The sequence below is a fragment of the Coffea arabica genome, chromosome 7e, assembly GCF_036785885.1.
Source record: "Coffea arabica cultivar ET-39 chromosome 7e, Coffea Arabica ET-39 HiFi, whole genome shotgun sequence".
Classification (NCBI taxonomy): Eukaryota; Viridiplantae; Streptophyta; class Magnoliopsida; order Gentianales; family Rubiaceae; genus Coffea; species Coffea arabica.
Genome location: NC_092323.1, coordinates 14654789 through 14671915, shown reverse-complemented (window position 1 = coordinate 14671915; position 17127 = coordinate 14654789). Strand labels below are relative to the sequence as shown.

At 35.5% G+C, this 17127-nt stretch overlaps 4 protein-coding genes across 5 annotated transcripts; 2 read left to right on the top strand and 2 right to left on the bottom strand.

The window, feature by feature from the left end:
* The first annotated feature begins 34 nt into the window (after window positions 1–34).
* On the top strand, window positions 35–2896 carry LOC113701695 (receptor-like protein EIX2). Its single transcript, XM_027222459.2, has one exon. It carries the CDS (start codon window positions 35–37, stop codon window positions 2894–2896), a length of 2862 nt encoding a protein of 953 aa, XP_027078260.2.
* A 2333-nt stretch (window positions 2897–5229) lies between these two features.
* LOC140011243 (receptor-like protein EIX2) lies at window positions 5230–5694 on the top strand. The gene has a single exon (XM_072060009.1). The coding sequence runs from the start codon at window positions 5230–5232 to the stop codon at window positions 5692–5694; it is 465 nt and encodes a 154-aa protein (XP_071916110.1).
* Window positions 5695–6928: 1234 nt separating this feature from the next.
* Window positions 6929–12055, bottom strand: LOC140011151 (iron-sulfur assembly protein IscA, chloroplastic-like). Its single transcript, XM_072059619.1, has 3 exons — window positions 11777–12055; window positions 8402–8620; window positions 6929–7209 (listed from the first exon to the last, which is right to left on the bottom strand). Exons 1-3 carry the CDS (start codon window positions 11979–11981, stop codon window positions 7073–7075), a joined length of 561 nt encoding a protein of 186 aa, XP_071915720.1. The 5' UTR covers window positions 11982–12055; the 3' UTR covers window positions 6929–7072.
* Window positions 12056–13774: 1719 nt separating this feature from the next.
* LOC113701333 (ras-related protein Rab7) lies at window positions 13775–17127 on the bottom strand. 2 transcript variants are annotated; one of them, XM_027221932.2, is made up of 9 exons: window positions 16901–17127; window positions 16669–16783; window positions 16469–16495; window positions 15905–16004; window positions 15672–15818; window positions 15011–15091; window positions 14772–14923; window positions 14581–14610; window positions 13775–14192 (listed from the first exon to the last, which is right to left on the bottom strand). In XM_027221932.2, the coding sequence occupies exons 1-9, from the start codon at window positions 16950–16952 to the stop codon at window positions 14126–14128; spliced, it is 771 nt and encodes a 256-aa protein (XP_027077733.1). In that variant the 5' UTR covers window positions 16953–17127; the 3' UTR covers window positions 13775–14125. The 2 variants fall into 2 exon arrangements, with proteins under 2 accessions (XP_027077733.1, XP_027077734.1); XM_027221933.2 differs by lacking the exon at window positions 14581–14610.

The window sequence follows — 17127 nt, the reverse complement described above, 5'->3', positions numbered from 1 at the left end:
AAAATTGCAAATTTGGTGCAAAGACATGCAAACAATGGAAGGAATTTCAATATCTTTTCAACTTCGTTCCTTTCTTCTTCTCTCTTTGTTTGGTTTGTTTCCTGTCCTTGAAGCCAATGGAACTAATGTGACAGCAGGATGCATCAAGGAAGAAAGGGAAGCACTTGTTAGATTTAAGCAAGGCCTTGAAGATCCTTCTGGTCGACTCTCGTCCTGGATTGGTGAAGACTGTTGCAGATGGAAAGGTGTAAGTTGCAACAACCAAACAGGAAATGTTGTCAAGCTGGATCTTAGAAGCTATGATTGTTACCTGAATGGTGGTCAAGATGATCCTAGCAACCTGAATCCGTCATGTATGAGTGGCAAGATTAGTTCTTCGTTGCTCGACTTGAAGCATTTGAATTACTTAGACTTGAGCATGAATAACTTTCAAAATAATCCAGTTCCTGAGTTCTTAGGTTCACTAGACAAGCTGAGTTACCTTGATCTCTCCTATTCAAATTTTGCAGGATTAGTTCCTCCTCATCTTGGAAATCTGTCAAATTTGCGATACCTTGACCTTGGTTCAAATTCTCTAAATTCATCTCAACCAGGCATTTGGATTGCAGATTTAAGTTGGATAACTCATCTTACATCTTTAGAGTACCTTAATCTGGGATTTGTAAACCTTAGTATGGTCTCAGACCATTGGCTGCAAGCTTTTAATAAGCTTCCTTCCCTCACAAAACTGTACCTTCCATTCTGTGAACTTCAAAACCTTCCTCATTCATTGCCGCATATGAACTTCACTGCTCTCACAGTCATTGATATAAGCAGTAACAGTTTCCAGCCCTCAATACCTGAATGGTTGTTCAACCTTACTTCCCTTTCCTTCCTTGATCTTTCATACAATGACATCAGAGGAGACATTAGTGTACTACTAGGAGGTTTAGGGAAATGCTGGAATGGTAGCTTAGAGGAGTTGTATTTAGTTAGTAATCAACTCAGTGGGCAACTTCCAAGTTCCTTGGGATTCTTTAAGAAGCTAAGGTACCTTTATCTTTTCGATAACCTCATTTCAGGGCCAATTCCAGCATCCGTGGGAAGCTTGTTGAATTTAGAAGGTTTGGACCTCTCATATAACAGATTGAATGGATCAATTCCCCAAAGCATGGGAAAACTAACAAAGTTAAATGCATTGTATCTGCTCCAGAATTTCTTGGAAGGAGTTCTGTCCCAAAACCATTTCCAAGGCCTTAGGAATCTAGAATATTTGCAAGTCTCATCTTCAAACAAGAGCATTGTCTTCAACATGAGCTCAGATTGGGTTCCACCTTTTAGTCTGAAATTCATCAGAATCGAAAGCTGTAATGTAGGTCCCAGCTTTCCAGCCTGGCTTAGGACTCAGAAAAATCTTTCAAGAATGCACATCAATAATGCAGGCATTTCAGATACAATACCTGATTGGTTTTGGGAGTTGTCTCCCCAGATCAGCTGGCTGGATTTTTCCAATAATCAACTAAAAGGCGTGCTTCCCAACTCACTAGAATTTGCCTTGAATGGGAATGATGCACTAGTTGATTTGAGTTTCAATCGCTTGGAGGGCACCGTCCCCTTCTGGCATAAAGTGACCTACCTTAATCTAGCACACAACTTACTTTCTGGGTCGATTCCTACTAGCATAGGTCGAGGAATCCCATCACTGATATATCTGAATTTTTCTGGAAATTTTCTCAATGGTGGCATTCCAGATTTCATATCTGAGATGAAGACATTACAGAGACTGGATTTGTCAAACAATAATCTAACTGGAGAGATCCCTGAGCAGTGGAACCATTGTCAAGAACTTCTGGTCCTGGACTTGTCCATCAACAGTCTCTCTGGCAATATTCCCAGTTCAATATTTTCTATACCGAAGCTTCAATGGTTGAAGCTAAATGGCAACACGTTTTCCGGGGAACTCTCTTTTCCATCAGTAAACTGCAAAGATCTGATTTTTCTCGATATTGGAGAGAATGAATTGACAGGGAAGATACCGACATGGATTGGAGAAAGCCTTTTATCGCTATCAGAACTAAAACTAAGGTCCAACATGTTCAGCAACAACATCCCTGAACAATTATGCCATCTTTCACATCTACACGTCTTAGACCTTGCTGATAACATTCTCTCAGGACCTATCCCTTCATGCCTTGGCAATTTGACTAGTTTCCGTGTTAAATCCAGCTTTGAACCGGTTTCAACTTATCAACTCTACCCATTCATACCACAGATGGAGTTAGTTGTGAAGGGAAGAGAATTCAACTTCTCAAACATACTTGGCCTGTTAAACAGCATTGACCTATCAAGCAATAATCTGGTTGGAACTATTCCAGAAGACATAACAGATCTCTTGATCCTGGGTACCTTGAATTTATCCAACAACCACTTCACAGGAAAGATACCAGAAAAGATGGGAAGCTTACGCCGGTTAGAGACACTTGACCTTTCATACAACCAGCTTTCTGGACAAATTCCTCCCAGCATGTCTTCCATGACACTGCTAAATCATCTTAACCTATCCCATAACAACTTGTCTGGACCCATCCCATCAACTAACCAGTTCCTAACCTTCAATGATCCATCTATTTATCAGGGTAATGCAGGGCTTTGTGGGAATCCATTGCCAACCAGGTGTAACGCGTCAAACAGTGCAGACACTGAAAACCAAGATTCTACCGGAAATGGAGACAGTGAAGATGAAAATGAAAGGCATGATGAAGTAATATCATTTTCTATTGGCGTGGGACTGGGATTTGTGTTCGGACTTTTGGGCATTATTGGCAGCTTACTGCTGAACAAGTCGTGGAGAAATACCTACTTCCACTACATAGATGGTTTTCTAAAAAGAGCCTTGGCTGGTGTTGCTAAGAAATGAGACTAACAGGCCGCAGACGATGGGGAGGGATCTAGAAGGCTGCTGGAAGCCTCAGGTGAATTGAAATGTAAATGGCATATTCCATTTATCCTTTTTTGCATAAAGTTCTTAATGTTTCGTGAGTAATCCATATTCAAAGATGATATGACTTTTATTCCGAGCCATGAGATCACTGAGAATGCAGTTCATAATGTTCACTTTCTTTCCAGACAGGTTAAGAGCCTGTAAAATTGAGGTGATTGTATTTCTAGTGGTGAAGCTTTTAATCTCACGTTAATGTTAGCTAAAACCTTGGACCAATGAACCTTAGATTCTGACACATGATTCCAGTACGTGAAAATTGTTTAACACTAAAATCATGCCCTCAAGATAGTTTGGTTAGTCCTTCCAATCTAATGCAGCAATGTCTTTGTATAGCAGCACATCTTTCTCCTTCCCTTTCCCCCAGCACGGATGGCATCTGGATCTCAGTTGGATGAAATATTTCGATGACTACAGGGATTGTTAATTAGATGGTTTCTTGCCTCGGCAAATAGGGTAAAAAAATCTTGTCCAGAACTGCTGGATTCAGAATCCAAATTTTCCCAAAACTATACTTGCCCATAAAAAGATTAAAAAAAAAAGTGCAGCTCCCTATTATTTTTTAGCCTTTTGACGCATGTAAATAATTGTGTATGCGTAGATTTATTACTATTTTGCAACTTACATTGAAAGATTGGAAAAATATGGAATACATTATTGTCGTAATTGTTCTAATTCTAGATAATGATTTGTGTTATTGGAGTTTATTCTAATGTTTCCTGCACTATTTTGGGGCCATTAGTTAAAATGCTCATTGAATTGTAATCCGTATGTACTGACTTCAATACAATGGGTTATTAATATTTGCAATTATATGAGTAATAATAATGAGGATGATAATATTCATTCATGGATCACAAATGATCTCGAATAATAAACTCCCATAATTATAAAGACCTTTTCCTCACGTTAATATAGAGCCAGTTGGATGAATGATGAATTTATTAAAATGCAAAAAACGAGAACAAATTTTGTTATCTATGTTCAAATAATTAATGTTAGCCATTACATTAGCATTTTAATCGGTTAATAACTTTAATCACTTCGAGACTCAATTTATATTCATTAGTAATAAATCACGTGCTTTGCACATGAATATAGTTTATTCATTAGTAATAAATCTCCTGTTTTTGGAGTGTTTTTTAAAAACTAGTTTTTCAAATACAATAAAAGTTACAACAAAGTACTCTAAAAGATAATCTAAAAATTAGTTTAAATTTTTTTAAAATTTTACCAAATATCTCATAATAAAGTGCCAATAAAAAATATTTCAAAATATTTTCTAAAAATATTTCAAAATATACTCTAAAAACTCTGCTACAACCAAGTTTTTCAAAAACACCCCCAAAAACAGCTAATCCAAACGGAGTTATACAAAAGGTAGTAATTGCCAATCACACAGAATGTTTATTGCGTATTAAAAACTAAACATTTATACTACATTCTAGCATACAAAAATATGTTTATTGCATATTAAAAACTAAACATTTATACTACATGCTAGCATCCAAAAACTCTGAAGATTGAAGGTTAACAAAATTACTGTTGTATATTTTACCATTTTACAAGAGTTGTCACATTAATAGGAGCAAATTTTGTATGATTTATCAAGCCAATGCATGAAATTAAACTTAGCAAAATATTTGTGCTCATTAATTTGTAGCCATTGCATAAGAGATCCTGAGCTAACTCCTTCTTCCAACTCCAAATCAAATCAATTGAATGTCATGGAGTCTAAAATGGATGCAAGAGTTTAAAAATCTTGTAAACCTATACTCTGTATATTTTGCATAGAAAATTCAGATAGGGTTAAGAAAATACTGTAACATTCTCTACGAGTAGTCTCAAGTAAATGTAAGTTGAAACTCTAAATCTAAGCCTTCCTTTGCTTTACTAACATAACCAATTTCCAATTCCAATTCAGCAATATTTTCCCTTTTCATAATTAAGTATTTTTCTTATATATGCAACTTGAAAAAGTTCTTTTTCGTAATTTTACTCTTCATGGAGTCTTAATTTAAGCCATTTTAAGGCATGAATGACTCAATTAATGATTAATACCACAACTTTATTGCCCCATATTCACATTGAAGAGTTGTGGGAATTACAGAAATTAATTGATGGTTTTAGATGGGAGCATCAAATTAAATTGCTTACATCATCATTGCTTCAAGCTTGCCATAACAGATCTCTTGATCCTGGGTACCTTGAATTTATCCAACAACCACTTAACAGGAAAGATACCAGAAAAGATGGGAAGCTTACGCCGGTTAGAGACACTTGATCTTTCATACAACCAGCTTTCTGGACAAATTCCTCCCAGCATGTCTTCCATGACACTGCTAAATCATCTTAACCTATCCCATAACAACTTGTCTGGACCCATCCCATCAACTAACCAGTTCCTAACCTTCAATGATCCATCTATTTATCAGGGTAATGCAGAGCTTTGTGGGAATCCATTGCCAACCAGGTGTTACGCGTCAAACAGTGCAGACACTGAAAACCAAGGTTATACCAGAAATGGAGACAGTGAAGATGAAAATGAAAAGGATGATGAAGTAATATCATTTTCTGTTGGCGTGGGACTGGGATTTGTGTTTGGATTTTTGGGCATTATTGGTAGCTTACTGCTGAACAAGGCGTGGAGAAATACCAACTTCCACTACATAGATGGTTTTCTGAAAAAAGCCTTGGCTGGTGTTGCTAAGAAATGAGACTAACAGGCAGCAGATGATGGGAAGGGATCTAGAAGGCTACTGGAAGCCTCAGGTGAATAGAAATGTAAATGGCATATTCCATTTATCCTTTTTTGCATAAAGTTCTTAATGTATTGTGAGTAATCAATATTCAAAGACGATATGCTTTTTGTTCCGAGCCATGAGATCACTGAGAATGCAGTTCATAATGCTCACTTTCTTTCCAGACATGTTAAGAACCTATAAAATTGAGGTAATAGTATTTCTAATGGTGAAGTTTATAGTCTCAAGTTAATGTTAGCTAAAACATTGGACCAATGAACCTTAGATGCTAACACATAATTCTAGCTTGCGGAAATTGTACTGACACTGAAATCATGCTCTCAAGATAGTTTGGTCAGTCCATCCAACCTAATGCAGTAATGTCTTCGTATAGCATCTCTCCTTCCCGTTCCCCCAGCCTGGCATCTGGATCCGATTTGGATGAAATATTTCAATAACTACAGGGATCGTTAGATGGTTTCTTGCCTTGGCAAATGGGGTCAAACCATGTCCAGAATTGCTGGTTTCAGAACCAGACCATGCCTTGCTACAATTCTGCATCTAATGGAACGAAGAAAAAAACCAAAAGAATGAAAGAATGAAGTACAACAATAGACAGAACCCAACAGAAACTAAAGGACTTGTTGGTTGCAAAATCTAGGTTCAAATTAAGTCCCCTGGTCAGGCTGGATCACGGAAGATGGGCAAGAGCAGGTGTAGGAGTGGGATATTTTGTTGCACCAAAAGCATATGATTTCTACAAGGCTAATCCAAGTTGTAAGCGCTAGTGAGCTGGTTTCTATAGGTCTGAGCTAATTGAAGCTCAAAAAAGGTGTTCAGCTCAACTAGTCTGACAACACAGGTAGAATCGCAGGGTGTCAGTTCACATAATTGATGCAGTAGATAGTTTACTTCCATTTCATAGGCCTTCCAAAATGGAGAAATTCGTGACCTACATTTTCAACATCTCCCTTGCATAAAATCTTTCAGGGGATCTTTTTGCCAAACACATTCAAACTTAAAATGCCATTTCAGGAGAAAAGACATTATTGGATGTGCTGCCAATTCATTTTCTTTATTTAGAGATCAAACTGAAAACATGCAGCAGCATGATGAAGTATATATTGTTTTAGTGTAACCAAGTTCATAGGGTTGCAGTATAATTATACCACTCAGCTGCAGTGACAAAGTATATGCGCTTACTGAAAACTGAAAAAATCAAAGTCCAATGTTATACTTCAGATGATGAAAAGATGTTTTCCATCAAATTCCTCCTATCTGGTAAGTAACCCAACAAAGTTTCCTTAAAAGTTACATTATTTGTATACACGTTTTCTGATACACATGTTTACAGTCATGCATTAAATGATTTACCACAACCACAGGTTTGTGTAGCATTTGGATTTTGGAAAGAGAAGCCTCCCCCTATAAGTGCATCACTGTAGTCCAGCTGCATTCCAAAAACGAAGAGAAGGCTTTTGGGATCACAAACTGCATTAAAAAAAGCAAAGGAAATCAGGACATTGTGAGAAACAATTTTTTTGTGTTTTGGGGGGGGGGGGGGTGTGTGTTATGGAAAGATACTTTAAGGGTATGGGCCACAGGAGAACATTCTAAAATGCACACAGATACAACCTTCTCATTTGCAATATAACCGATACTAATGCAACATGAATTGCATTCAGGGTCACATTTTTTCATGTTTCCTCATTTTAAGCAAGCTTCAATAAGTTCCTAACAGCAGATACAAGAGAGATGGCAAAGATTTTTGAACAAATCTCCATTGTGATCAACTGGAGCAGTTTCCTCGATACAATGGTAGATCCGTATAATTTTCCAGCTTTTATTCATATTTAGCCTTTTTGCATTTTGCTGCCTAAACAAATGAATAGCCAGAGAAGTACTTTCCATCCAAACAAACTGTATACCGACAGGACTTAGCCTCATATACTGTAGTACTTTCCCCACAGATTCATATGAGATCCCAGTTATGAAATCGGTGCATCTGTTAAGCCATGACTCATGAAGCATATAACTCATTCCTGAATTTGCTACAAATTCAAGCCATTATTCTCTTGGCAATGGAAATGTATTTCCTCAAAACTCTAGGAATAATTTTGCAAAACTTTGCTTCTGTTAGGCTGATAACTTAGAAATAGAGTACACACGAGCTAAAGCAGACATGGTTCAGACATTGTCCATCAAAATCATGCAATACCCACTTATGAAGTTTCAAAGAGTATTTTGCAAGAAACCAGAAACTAGAAGTCTGATACAAAATAAAATAAATAAAAGAACAAAATGAAAATATAAAAGCACTTTCATATCAGGCTCGAGTGGTCCTCATGGATGGATCTGATAATCACTCAGTCACCGGAAAAAAATTATAAGGCATTTCAGCTTACTTTTCGAGAAGGCCTTTTTTCACAGAAATTTCACAACAAACTATTGAGTAATCGCCTAATGTCAGAATCAAGAGAGCAAGGGAAAAGAGAAGAAAGATGTTCTATGAATGGCATTAATAGATAATTTGAAACACCATAGCAAATACTTTGATCATTGATTAGACAGAATGATTCAAATATGAAAGGTCAAAATCCAAGCATAAAGCAATTACAAACTTGCATGAGCTAGTACATCTGATGCCTTAACATGATATCTTAACATTAAGTTATTCACATACCAATAATAAAACCATTGTATTCAATAATGGAATCATCTGGCCTTGCATTTTCTCTCTTCTCAAACTCCATTGTATAAGACATGCCAGAGCATCCACCTTGCTTGACCCCAATTCTAAGACACAAATCTTTATCTCGGTCAGCTCTCATCCTATTCAAGTGCTTCAATGCATTATCTGTCAAAGTAATTGCAGGTGCAAGGCCCCCAGTAGTTGGTGGCGCTGAAAGAGAGAGATTGCAGATTAACAGAAGATGTAAATAATTATAAAAGGAATGGGATATGCTAAGATGTTGTACATCATTCTAATTATGCTCTCCTTGAACCATAACTAACATGAGCAAAGTTAAGTTTTGCATGGCGCAAATCTAATTGACAAATTTAAGTAATCTTATTAAAATGTGAAGATAGACATGGTTTTATATGCGGTCTCTATATTTGCTTGTAGGTGTCTGACTCCTTAAACTTTGACCAATGATATATTTTATGCACTTCAGAATATATATATATATATATATATGCATATATATATTTAATCACATAGCAATTGTGACTACTGTGGTTGTAATTCATGGAATTTGATTCAGCCAACCAGATCTAATGCAATTCTATCTGGAGTTAGAAAAAGGAAGAGAACTGATGCCATAATTAAGAGATTTTGAACATTGTAGTAGCTTTACGTAATTCCTAAACTAAAGAAGGAGAATGAAGATGGATTTGCATAATTGGAGCTTTTTCAGGAAATGTAAGCTTAATATTTTCTATTTTATTTAACCAAGAGGCTGATTGTTTTTATATACTTCCATATGCTAACATAGTTGCTTAAAAATCAGCGACACTCACACTCTTTCAAGGAAAGTAAAATAGTCAACCACTCAATATTACCCCAAGCTTCATGAGTACCAAGATTGATGAAATAAAACATCAAATGAGGAATACTTTTTAAATTATCCTCATTCAGATACAAAATCTTAAAATATAATCCCTGCAATGTATGAGAATGTGTTCAATGATTCAAATCTGCTTTCAATCAGCACGCATTTGGAGCATGGACTTTTCAAACAATTCTCAACAGTTAAGTACACTATAACATCCTGGTTGATTTGTTGTACTTAATATAAAAGTAAAGTAGTTGCTTTACCCGAATGTTTCATGCATAAACTTCAAAAACTTTGAATGGGCAGTTTATGCTTAATTGTCAAGCTTCATATTAACCACGATTACAAATAAAAATTTCTCTTATGAATTCACCAAGATATTTTATCCATCTCCCTCTTCCCTAGATGAACAGACTTCAGCACAGAAAATACCAGATCAACTCCATTTTCGCATTCTACTCAACCAACTCAGTAGACACCTCAATTACCAGATACAGCTGATACCCTAGCAAATTTGTAATCCAAGATAATCACTTTAAGAGATAGTACATTAATTCCAAAAACACTAAATTCAGATGCCTAAAACAGTTGAGTTGCTATTATTGGATGGAATAAACAGTTACACAGTCAACCATAAATAACCAATGACCATGTTTAGTGTAATACCTACAAAATCATCCAAGATATTTAGAACATTGAAAACATTCTATGTAAACTATTCTAATATGGAAACAGTTGTAATATACACATTTTATGTGGATTTTTGCATGGTCTAAAGTAGCCTACCACCAGGCATCATATCTTAATAGATCGAGACTCCCAAATCCATTTTCCATTTTCCATTTTCATTCTCAACTCATGAACTATAAAATCCACATTATAAGTTGAAACCCACTTCTAAGTTTGCATTAATTGACATCTGACAGAAGCTGTAGGGAGGATAAACTTCATCAACTCAACTCAAGTAACACAATTCTTTGCCTTCTTAGTTGCCCTTCACTGAAAGATATCATTCATCAGAGACCCCTATACTTCTAGAGCTAACAGTGCATCAGTCAATTACAAATACTAAATAAAATTCCTCAAAAAAACATATATCTTAACATAGAAGGAATGACCTGCAGGTACTCAATCCAAGTACGTGCAGGTGAGTAAAATAGATTTCTCTATCTAAAACAGTATTGTTGTCAATCAGCTTGGTTTGATTACCAGCATCTAACTACACACTAGACGTCAGATGTCAATCATCTTGATTTGAATTACCAGAATTTTACTACAGACTAGACATCAGCAGATATACTGCTTCTAATTAATTTATGTGAAAAAATGAAAAAAAAAAAACATAAAACATGATTCCCAAATAAAGGATCTAAATCAATTAATGACAGCTTGGCAGGCTTTTCCATTCCAGCACCTGATCTTGCCTACAAAGAAATTGCCCTAGTAGCTCCGGATCTGAGCAGCTATCACTTAAACTTTTAACATGATCAACTTCCTCAGTAAAGCTAACATACTAAACTTCAGGATACAACCAGGGGATCATTAAGCATTCTATAATTCGAAGAAGTTAGAGAATACAAAAGGGTTGGAAGAAAACGAATTTGAAACCACAAAGAGTGGCACGAAATGAAATTTCATCACTCAAAATTCTGAAAATTGAGGTTTATCTGAATATTGAAATCTTTATTGCAAATTAAAAAAAGATTCTTGGTTTCATTCCTATTCCAAAATAGGGACAGTCAACTTTTCCCTGCGCTGCTACCTTGTTCTTTTTTCCCCAAACTCCCTCCACTCATCCTCTCTTCTCCTCCCTCTCCTTCATCAATCCTCTATACACATATGAGAAGAAAAGAATAAAGTAGAAGAGCAGCCACACAAGCAGACCACCTGTCGTGCCTCCTTCAGCATCTTTCACTCCCAATCATTCAATATCAAACCAGGACGGCAATGGTGCCTTCTTTTATTTGCTGTGTAAGCCAAATCCGAACAGCTCAGAAAAGGAATGATAAAGATGTTAAACTAGATTGCAGGCAGAATATTTTTGGTGTTGAGGGTCAGGCCGTCTGGCCGTCCTCAAGGCCTTCAAATTCACATAATTCCCAAAACCTTTACCTAAAATGCATCGATGTCCTAAATTCTAAAGACAATGCTCCTTGACCAAAATATGATTCTAAACTACAACTTCAGCCTTTATATCTCTCGATCTACATGTAATCAAAAGATTGTTAAGGTAATAATGATAAACTTCAGCTGAATTTTCCTAATCATAACCACAACTCCAATCATTCCAAGATCAGATTTTGTGAATACCATTCAATCTCTCAGCTGAAACCCCCAAAGGTTCATACAAACACATGACAATTCAACACAACCTATGGTCAAAGCAAGAATCTGTTCCCCTTAAATCCCACGTGTTTCTTGTTGCATCAGCCAAAATTCACACAAAAAATTCAGTAAAAACATAAAAGCGCGTACAGATTTTCAGATGGAACAGATTTTACCTTCAACAGAAGCTGATGCTTTGATGGACAAGAAACGCTTTTTGCGATTGACAAAAAGGGGTGACGAAGATCTTGGAAAGGAGATTGATGCAGTAGAAGCTTGAGGTGGAAAAGGGTTGCTCGAATTCGAACTACTAGTCCTCGTTACAAGCCTGCAAATCGGATCACATGTCCAGGCAGAAGCAGCAGCCGAGGAGAAAGCCATTTTTGAGGTTTTTGAGAAGTAGAAACTCAGGAATGGAAAAAAAGAAACATTACGGCTTCTTCTTACTGGAGTACTATTTTTTACATTTTTATTTTTATTTTTTTTTAGTTTAGTAGTTCGGAATAAATCACGCGGGGCACGTGGCAGTTTATTTTTCAGATATTTGTTTTTAATTTTTGAGGCCTGTATTTGTAGAACGAGGGGATATTTTTATTTTCTTCTACATCATAAATTCATAGTCATTAGTATTCATCTTGTTACTTCTGCCCCTTCTATTTTTCAAAATCTTTCTATGAAATAAGTTTCCAAATTTTTAATTTTTTAAGTCATTGGAATTAGTAGTATTAAAGAAAAAATGGGCAATCAATTATTATTACAGGCTTTATATCAAGAGAGGCTTTAAGAAACAAAACATATAAATGCACATATTAGATAAGTTTTGACTATTGATAAGATAATTAAAAGCCCCGAATTACTCTTAAATATGCATTAATGATGTTTTCTTGATGTTGCTTAATATTTGTTGTCATGAAGGCTATCAAAAATATTTCCTTGTTAATTCTTTTTGGGGTCAATAATAAGACAATTAACTCACAAAAGGCGAGATTAACCCCGCACTATATAATATTCTAAAATGTCATTATAGAAAATTAGTTGGGATATAAAGGCCGAATTAAGTTATGATTGGTGTAAGTGTAGTTAAATTTTACCCTTTAAATTCTTTGAAATCGAATTTGTTCCCCTTAATTACATGTTGGAGTTTCCAAAAATAGTTTACAGAATTAACTTCTATTGAGTCTAAATCTTGAATTTTAAGTCTAACAATCTATGTCACCCCCCTTTTGAAAAGAGACATTGCACTTGCCTATATATATATATATATATATATATATATATATATATATATATATATATATATATATATATATTTTATGTTTTTCCTGAGATGACTTGACAACATTAGAATTGTCAGTTTTCAACTGGTTTTGCTATTGGATAATCATATTTTCGACTAGCTTCTTACTACGAAGCTATTCGATCCCGTTTGGTTTGCTATTTTCTGGAGTTATTAGAGAAAAATATATTGTAATGATTTGATATATATGAGTTAAAATAATGATTGAGAAATGTACTTACAGAAAAAGTAAAAATTTTGTGGTAGAAAACTACAATCATTTTTAACAGCTAATCAACAAATTTGTCTGTTTGAGCCTAGAGGGGATAATTTGTGCATAACAAATAAGCCAGAGAACCAAGTTAGCAAGTCATGTGCATCCTCATTCCAGATTTGGAGTCACTTGAGGACTTTGTATGCCATCCATGATGTTTTATTGATTAATCCTAAGGGTCATTTAATTTTTCCCCTGTCTGACAATTACTTTCTCAAAAACTTCTATTCATTAGTCCATCAATTATTCCACTACTAGAGCCAATAACTGATTATTAATAGCATCTTACTCAACTACTTATCCTGCATAAACTTGTAATGAAACATTTAAGCACCAATAACAGCCAAATAGCATCTAATGAGTCAATGATATGGTGCTTTAAATCTGGATACTCATTTGTCTTATTCATATAGGCAGTAAAGGTGTCATCATTCATTGTATTTGTTTTTCTTTCTCATCTATTGATCATTAAGTTCTGTCATTCTCATCATGTCATTCATGACTTCATAACCATAGGACCATGTTTACAGTTACTACAGAAAAACAAAAATGGTCCTGAAAAAGACAAAGCAGCAAAATGAGGGGACAAGACAGGACAGGCTTACAAATGAAGCTGTTATCAGATTATGATGAAGAATAATGAGATATCTTATTCATGGTTCAACAATTGTTGTTGAATTCATCTCCCAGAATTTTGAAGTAGAGATATCACAATGGACATTTCCTAAGAAGTCATGCGCCCTGCAATTGTATGCAAGTACCTAGATGGCAAAACTTGGCTGAATTCTTTAAGAATTGTACAACAACTTTGGACTTCTTTGCTACTACAAAACATTTTTGTAGTCAGCATTTGGCTGGCTAGGTTGAACTGATAAAGAAAACAAGAGAGTGTTGTACAGAGATCATGAAACACCAAAGAATGAAGTAATAAACTGTAATGTCATCAACTGGACTGATCAATGTTGGCTAGCAAAGTTAGCATGCACATCCTCCCCTCTGCTGCTCAACTCCTGAAAGGGATTCTGGTATTCTTTGGAGGTCACTGCAAAAAATGACCAGTGCATCAAATGCCTTGTGAGACAAATAAGTTGAACAAGTCCTCCTTTGTTAGTTCTAAGAGATAAAGAAAGGAGCTGGATAAGTAGGATAAAGAAGAGCATTTCATATTTGTGCAAAATTATGAAAACTTTATGATAAGAAGACTTGTTATAATGCATGGAAGTGTATGACTTGTAGAATTTTACAATGTTATCAGTGATCAGAGCACTGCGCAACTTGAATCATCATTGTCTTGATGGCCATTCAGTGGTTCTAATATTTCAGGCTAATATCATGGGATTGGTATATATCTAGTAGCTGTGGAATTTAAAATGTACATGCTGCAAAGATTATGGATTAGGCTGAAGTAGTACAAAATTTGATACACTCACCAGTAAGATGGTATCTCTTGATCTGGCCAACTAAAACAAAAGAAATTGTGACAATTCAAAAGCAAAAGAAATGTGAATTTAGTGAAAAAAAAATCAAGGAATAAAAGTTACAGAACTTTGCAGTAGATGCATAAAAAAAAGTTTCATAAGGCTGGATACACAATGGAAAGAATACGTCAGATTATACTTACATGTCCTGCCCATCGTCATGTTCATATGCAAGAGCAATTCTAGCAATGGAAGTGAATGCATGATCAACATTGTAATCTTCTTTAGCTGAGGTTTCATAATAAGGTATATTTCCTCTGGAAGCACACCAGTCCTTAACAGTCATCTCAGGTACCTGCAGTTGTGGATGATCTACAGACTCAAACTGGCAGCAAAGTTTTTCATTTTTCTCTTGAATTTCTTATTGAATTTGTTTTCTTACCGCTTGGCTCCTCCCATAATTCACATCGACCTTGTTTCCAATCAACACAAAAGGAAAGGACTCAGGATTGACAGGATCTGCCTGTAGCCACGTAAAGAGAAAATTGTTGACAAAAAGAGATTAAACTGGAAGAGCTGGACTGCGTTTGTCTAAGAATTAATGGTACCAGAAATTACCTCAATACCTTCTAAAAGACAAAGTAACAACTGGTCAAGCAGAAGGATTCCAAAAAAGTTGATCTTACATAACATAATGCACAAAAAAATGATGAACAGACTTTATTCTCTTTAAATCTTGCAATTAAGTAACATAAAGTTAGCCAGTATCTTGGACAAAGTTTTGTGGTCTGGCCCAAAAAAGAAATAAAAGGTAGCGTGAGAATCACAGCAGATCCTTTTGGTTTTGTGTTCTGCATAATACATGGAGTCCACATTAACACAAATTCTTGGATCATTCTAGCAATTAGTGCCAGTTAACGACTTAACATGTCATCTCCATTTCGATTAACAAGGTTAAAGAATGTCCCTCAAACATAACCAAAACCAAAATGGAGAATTTCATGCTGATGCAGGATCCTGAAAGGGGAAGGTTACACAGTCATACATTTGCATACTGAAAAAAAAAAAATTCTCAACAACAGATTTCCGGATTCATCGATCACCTGCTTGAGAAACTCTTCATGCCAATTTTGAAGGGTTTCAAAAGATCTGAGTAGATTGACATCAAACACGAGTACGCAACAATCTGCTCCCCTGTAAAATGCAGCACCAAGGCTGTGAAATCTTTCTTGTCCTGCTGTATCCCATATCTGTTCAAATTTCGACTTTTAGCCTAACAGATTCTCCAAAAGTTCATCTCAGAAAAACAAGGGAGCTGGTTTGAATAATCACTCACTTGCAAGGTAACTAGTTTGTCATCAATCTGTATCTCTTTGGTGGAAAAATCAGCACCAATTGTTGCTTTGTATTGATGTGTGAACTTTTTATGTACATATCTATTACAGTAGTTAACGAAACCACTAGTTGAATGTAAAGATCCGGCCTAAATGAACGCATACAAGAAGTTAAAAATTTTTCTTAGAAACTTAAAATGGCAATGCCTTCGTATCCTATAGCAATTTGTTGCATAGTTCAACAATTACATTTTGTTTCAATGCACGATATATTGAAAAAAAAAAAAAAAAGAGCATATGGTTCATTAGGATGCAAAATTAGGGCAAATGAATAGTCATTAGTTGACTGACATGATCAAGTTGTTGAAGGTAATACTAGTGATGAAAATAACTGACAACTGATAGAAAACAGAAGCAATTTTTGCAAAGGTTTAGTCAATTCAGAATTTTGTCAAGTAATAGCAATGCATATATCCAAAGCAGTTGTTATTGACAACTAATACAAACATGCATGATGGACAAGAAACTTCTCGTACTGCCTATTGAACTTATGATAACAAGGATACTGATTCATCAAAGATGTCTTTCCCACCCTGAAAGTTCGATAACAAAAGCTCACACATTAGACCAGAAACAAGCTTGAAGTTACAATATTTGCTTTTGACTTGAAAAAAGTTCTAAAAATGGACCAAAAAAAGAAAAACAAGATTAGGGGAAAATAAAAGATCAGACAGAAAACAAAATAGAGAAAGTTTAAATTATTTACCCGCTATCCCCGATAACGATAATCTTAAGCAAACTCCTTTTCAGGATGGACATAGCAGTGTTTTTTAAAGTCTTTTGAGTGTCTGAGGACTTTGTATGTTGCTGGCTTTGCTTTTCTGTTGTTTCCAAAGAATTAGACAAAAAAATTTGGATAAGCTATCAAAGTACAAATAGTTCAAGAACAAAAAAGGCAGCCACTTTCTGCAACTTCACAAGCTTCTTGTTGACAGTACCTGCTTTTTTCTCATCATCTGTAGGTAGGGCGGTCATGCATGTGAATTTCATTAAGCATGTCAAATCTTCTACCTGCCAGCAGAGCTAGATTTTTGAGTGTCATGTGAAACGAATAGGTTCTCTTCTTGATTGTTTGATGAAGAATCGTGCATCCCATGATTCAACCTTTTATGCTTTTGTTTGGGGGAAAATATAGATCTTCTTGGTTCAATTATTTGAATGGTTG